The sequence below is a fragment of the Lathyrus oleraceus genome, chromosome 4, assembly GCF_024323335.1.
Source record: "Lathyrus oleraceus cultivar Zhongwan6 chromosome 4, CAAS_Psat_ZW6_1.0, whole genome shotgun sequence".
Lineage (NCBI taxonomy): Eukaryota > Viridiplantae > Streptophyta > Magnoliopsida > Fabales > Fabaceae > Lathyrus > Lathyrus oleraceus.
This window is the reverse complement of record NC_066582.1, coordinates 393,165,205-393,170,092: the sequence shown is the minus strand read 5'-3', so window position 1 is coordinate 393,170,092 and position 4,888 is coordinate 393,165,205. Positions and strand designations below refer to the sequence as shown.

General features: G+C 30.8%; 1 protein-coding gene across 1 annotated transcript; it reads right to left on the bottom strand.

Moving 5' to 3' along the window:
* Positions 1 to 518: 518 nt before the first annotated feature.
* Positions 519 to 4,337, bottom strand: LOC127075629 (protein ZINC INDUCED FACILITATOR-LIKE 1). The gene is made up of 16 exons (XM_051017081.1): positions 4,193 to 4,337; positions 3,884 to 4,062; positions 3,685 to 3,725; positions 3,364 to 3,424; positions 3,184 to 3,286; positions 2,944 to 3,100; positions 2,794 to 2,856; positions 2,456 to 2,505; positions 2,292 to 2,367; positions 1,966 to 2,151; positions 1,754 to 1,841; positions 1,574 to 1,659; positions 1,368 to 1,475; positions 1,194 to 1,238; positions 1,013 to 1,101; positions 519 to 914 (listed from the first exon to the last, which is right to left on the bottom strand). The coding sequence occupies exons 2-16, from the start codon at positions 4,032 to 4,034 to the stop codon at positions 758 to 760; spliced, it is 1,461 nt and encodes a 486-aa protein (XP_050873038.1). The 5' UTR covers positions 4,035 to 4,062; positions 4,193 to 4,337; the 3' UTR covers positions 519 to 757.
* Positions 4,338 to 4,888: the final 551 nt, after the last annotated feature.

Here is a 4,888-nt window from a genome sequence, read left to right as displayed (position 1 = left end):
AAAAATTTTCTTGAAAAGTCTAGTTTCATATTTTGATTTTTAATTATTTTTGTGACTTCATTTAATATTTTTTGTGAATTATTTGGTTTTTAATATTTTTAATTCATTTTAAATATTTAATTCATTTCTCAATCGATACACGTATTCTTAAAATCAAATAGTAGATTCTTTAATTATATACTATGACTATTTGGTTTCCCAACAAAATTATATGCAATATTTTGTTGAGGATGTATATTTGACTGTTATCAATTCAATTCTAGCCTATATGATCTAAACATTTGTGAGAGAGATGAAATACTAGTAAAGATATAGATTGAGAAATAAAAGTAACAGTTTTTAAAAATATTTATATGTACGAGAGCAATATCGGTATTATTATTAAATTTCAACAAAATCTAAAACCAAGATATTTTTGGAGTGAACTAAAGAAAACGTAAAACTGATGGTAATATTTAATGAAATCAAAGGCGTGGGTGTTTCGGTTGAGTTAAGGAGTTGGTGTCGGCACAAACACGTCAGAACAAAAGCTTACTAAAAATTCAGAAAAACTAACTTTACAGGAAACTAGATGGGTATTACACTTGAGGTCACTTTCAATTTGAGAATCTTGATTTTAACGAGAGAACAACAGTAACTTTCTATATTTCTCTCTCAACTCTTGTTTTTTCCCCTTGTTCGTTAGTAATTATTTCTCATTCGCTTTTTTATTTAGCATCAATGTCTAATTACGACAAAGTGTTACATCAGAACTCAATCAATGTAACATATCTGAGTTTGTTTTCTTCTTTTCACCAAGGAATGGCTTAAACATCAAAACTATTCCAAGCCCTTCAACCAAATTCAGGAAGAAAAATACCATTTGAGTGCCTGGGAGGAAAGAAGCATCCATACGCTTTTGTGACCAAGTTAATCTGCATTCACAAGGATCATTATAAGAAGAAAATTGAGAAAACTAAGTAATATACCATGTGCATCAAAAGATCTGCATTTATATTAGAATCACACTCACATTGTACCGCCTGCTGCAGGGCCAATAGCTTTGAATAAAGACATGCCTGTCATAGATATGCCATTAGCGGCTCCTCTTTGGTGTTGTTCCTGTTTTTCAATATTAATATTGCCACAACTCCATCAAAAACTATTTATCAAACTTTGAGTTGAAACAAAAGATAACTTATGAATACACTTACCACTACTCGGTTTTGTATAAGGAATAAGCCCGTTGTAATCGTCACCTGAACTCCATAAAAAGAACTTAATCAGACAAATTGGTAATACATATAGCCATTTTCTCACTTATTTAAACTACACTTTTGTTAAGTGAATCCGTTTAATTTGTTTTAAATTCTAAAAGATGCACTTACAGACATAACATTCTTGAAGACAGAAGCAATACTAATGACTACGTATAAGGCTGTGCCCGACAACAATGCTATGAAGGGGTAACTTTGCAAAAGTGGTATTGAAAAAATCTGCATAAAGAACCGAAAGCAGAATGACATAATTCATATAACAAGCAATGAAATGCAGAAATTTCAATCGCGGATGCAACAATTAGATGAAAACTGACCCCTGTGATGCGGGCAAATCCGATAGGTCCACAAGCTTTTTCCACGGACGGGTATATGAAAAGTTGGTAGATCACAAGTGCAAGTCCTAATAATTTCACGAGTTAGAAATGACGTAAAAATTCATCTAATTATTTATGCCTGACAATGCGAAACAGTTTTTATAAGTTACAAAGATGCACCTGAAATTGAAAGAACATTGCCAACATCATCTGTTGTAAAGTTCAAACCCCCTAGCCTCCGAGGACTAACAGCCCATAATGAGAAAACCTAAAGAAATAAAGATGAGCAGATGTTTTTACACTAAAATCGCATCGAGGAGCATTAGCATTTGTTAAAATTCTGCTATGTTATTGCGATATTCAACAATAGGGTTCAATAATTAACCATTTACCTCTTGATAAGCAACATCATGAAGTGAGAAGACACAGTACACAATGATAGATGACATCAAAGGCCAATTCATGAAGAGGTTTTCATTCTTTTGGACTGTCTTTTCTTTAACTACTCTTATGCTTCCATTTTCTACCGTTTCAGCATCGTCTCTAGACTCGTTACCACTATGATTGTGAAGTGTTTCCTACAGTTTAAAGAATCATTTGATAACATGTCCAAATAGAAAAACGGACTTGATTAACATTTTCCCGTTCTAAGAATCATTTTGAAATTTTGAAATATTGATAATGTAAAGGACCAAACTGATATGTTTAAGATACACACCGGAATCCAGATGCAGACAATGGCTACGGTAAGTGCGAATCCTGATATTATAAAGCATGGTAAGAAGTATGGAAACCTGCAAAATGATTTGTTTTAACAAATAATGAGTGAAGTTGAAAATCCTTTGATTTTGTAAAGTTAAAAAGCAAGAAAAGTTCACTTACTTGTCACAAAAGGAACCCTTTGAAAATATTTGAGGGTATTTTTCTGCTGGCTGTAAGAAGAAAATTTCCAAAGTATTTTTAGAGAAATAAATAGAAAGCGTGCACAAGAATGTGCCACTACCTACATCGCATACCATCACAGTCGTTCAAGCTTTTAGAGGTCCTGTGCAGGGTAACCACAACTCAACAACTCAACCGTAGTTTAAACTTAGTAAATATCTCAGGAGTCTCTAGTTAACTACGGTTTAACCGTGGCAAATTTTAAATCGTGTGCGGTAGTCCGCCTTGCATGTCCTCAAAGAGGGTCCTACAAACTGAGAATAAAAATAAAATAGTACCTGAGCCAAATATCCACCCAGTGCGGGGCCAATGATTAAACCTATGCCCCAAGCTGCACTAACCTGAAATCATATCACACTAATTATTAAGATGGAAATGCAGTAGATTAAGAACTAGTAGTAGATCACAGAATAATTTGCAACACTTACAGTCGAAAGTCCTATAGCTTGGTGCTCTTCTCGAAAAAGTTCACTAGCATAAGCCTTCACTGGTCCGAGTATGCCATTTAAACTTCCGAGAAGAAATCGCGTGATAATAGCCATCCAAAAACTCGTACTGAGGCCGAATAGTGTGTTGAGTATGATTCTAAAATCAAGTGAATACCAACAATCATGAGGGAAATGACATAATCTAACTTAAAGAAAGAATCTGATTCATTAGATACTTACACTGCGATGACCCCCATAATTATAACAGGTTTTCGACCGTATCGATCAGATATCATTCCCCATGATACAGATGTTAAAGCTCTTCCAAACATGTATGCAGATCCTACAACATTTTCAATCATCAATATCATACTATACTCTTATAAATACTAAAATACTAATATACAAAATAACTCTTACCCACATAACCAGCATAATAACTAATATCAGCTTCTTCTTTTGCAACATTGAAATCTCTTACCTGAATTAAATAAGTGTTGAATTGTATTATTTGAACTATATTGCTTGAAATACAAAACAAAGTACGATATGTTCATAAGCTGTTTTCAACTTATTTTCATAAATTCTTCAAGATAGTTTATGAAAACAGTTCATACGAAAACAATTTACACTTTTGTATCTTTTGTCAATGACAATCGCTTATGCTATAAGCTGAAAATAAGGTGTGTATATCCAAAACATGGGAAGTTATACAACAGATCCTAGAAGATAGAAACTCACCATGAAATAAAGGAATGGAAAAAGTGATGATGCAGGAAGTGCTGAAAATTACAACAAAAAAGCTTCATCAGAAAAGGACAAAAGAACATAAAACATTTGAAAAAGTTAAATGATCCTCACATGACTTAACCAAAAGGAAAAGTCCTAAACACCAGAAATGAATCAGTTATTGAAAAACAAGAAGTTCAATAATGCTTACTAGCAGATAACACAACCATCCAAATGATCAAAAGATTTATAATGGATACACCATGGTTTAGCTCTTTGGTTTGTTCCACCTTACAACCAGGACAACCCTCATGGTATTGCTTCTTCTCCAACAATGGCACTTTCATATGCTCCTCCTCCATTTTTGTAACAGAATTCCACTTCTATCACCTTTATATGAAACATATATAGAAGAAGATTAATCAGAAAGATATATATCGATTCAAAGACATGCTTTTGTTTTAGATTTAGAAGAAAGTTAAAAAAGAAAGGGTTGAGCTGAGCAAAGAAATGAACATACAGCTTCTTGAGAAACTTTTGGAGCTCAATGAATGAGAAATGAACAACACTAGGTAGGCCTAGTTTTACACCTTTTGTATGTCAGAGAAATTATGATAGATGTTTAATTTCAAATCTAACAAAACAAATATAGTAAAAAAATAAAGATTATGGACCAGTTTATTTTAGTTTAAAGAAATAGATTTTTTTCTTTGTATTTTTAAAAATGAATTTTATAAAGATATTTTTTAAAATATTATAAATTTTTTTTTTATAAATTAAAAGATTGAATTGTTCATTCTATAACATAAATATAAATTATTGAACATCAAAACATAATCAAAATCATAATTTTTTTTAAAAAATTGTATCTTAAAAATATTTTTTATAAAAAGTTATTTGAATTAGCTTTAAATTTAAGTGACTTTTTAAAAATTTGATATTCAAAAAAAGTTTCGATAAAATTATGAAATATCTAAAATAACATTTTAAGAATAATTATTTTCAAATCAAATTTTCATTTGAAATTTTTATAAAAAATTTATTTATAAATTTTTTTTACACTAAAATATATAACACTATAAAAATCATTTTAAAAAAAAAACCAAAACAAACAACCCCTATTTTATGAATATTTTTTATTTAATGAGATAATTTAAATTTAATATAAATAGTTTTATTTAAGAAGTAGGTAGTCGTTAATATAAGTAGTTGAATT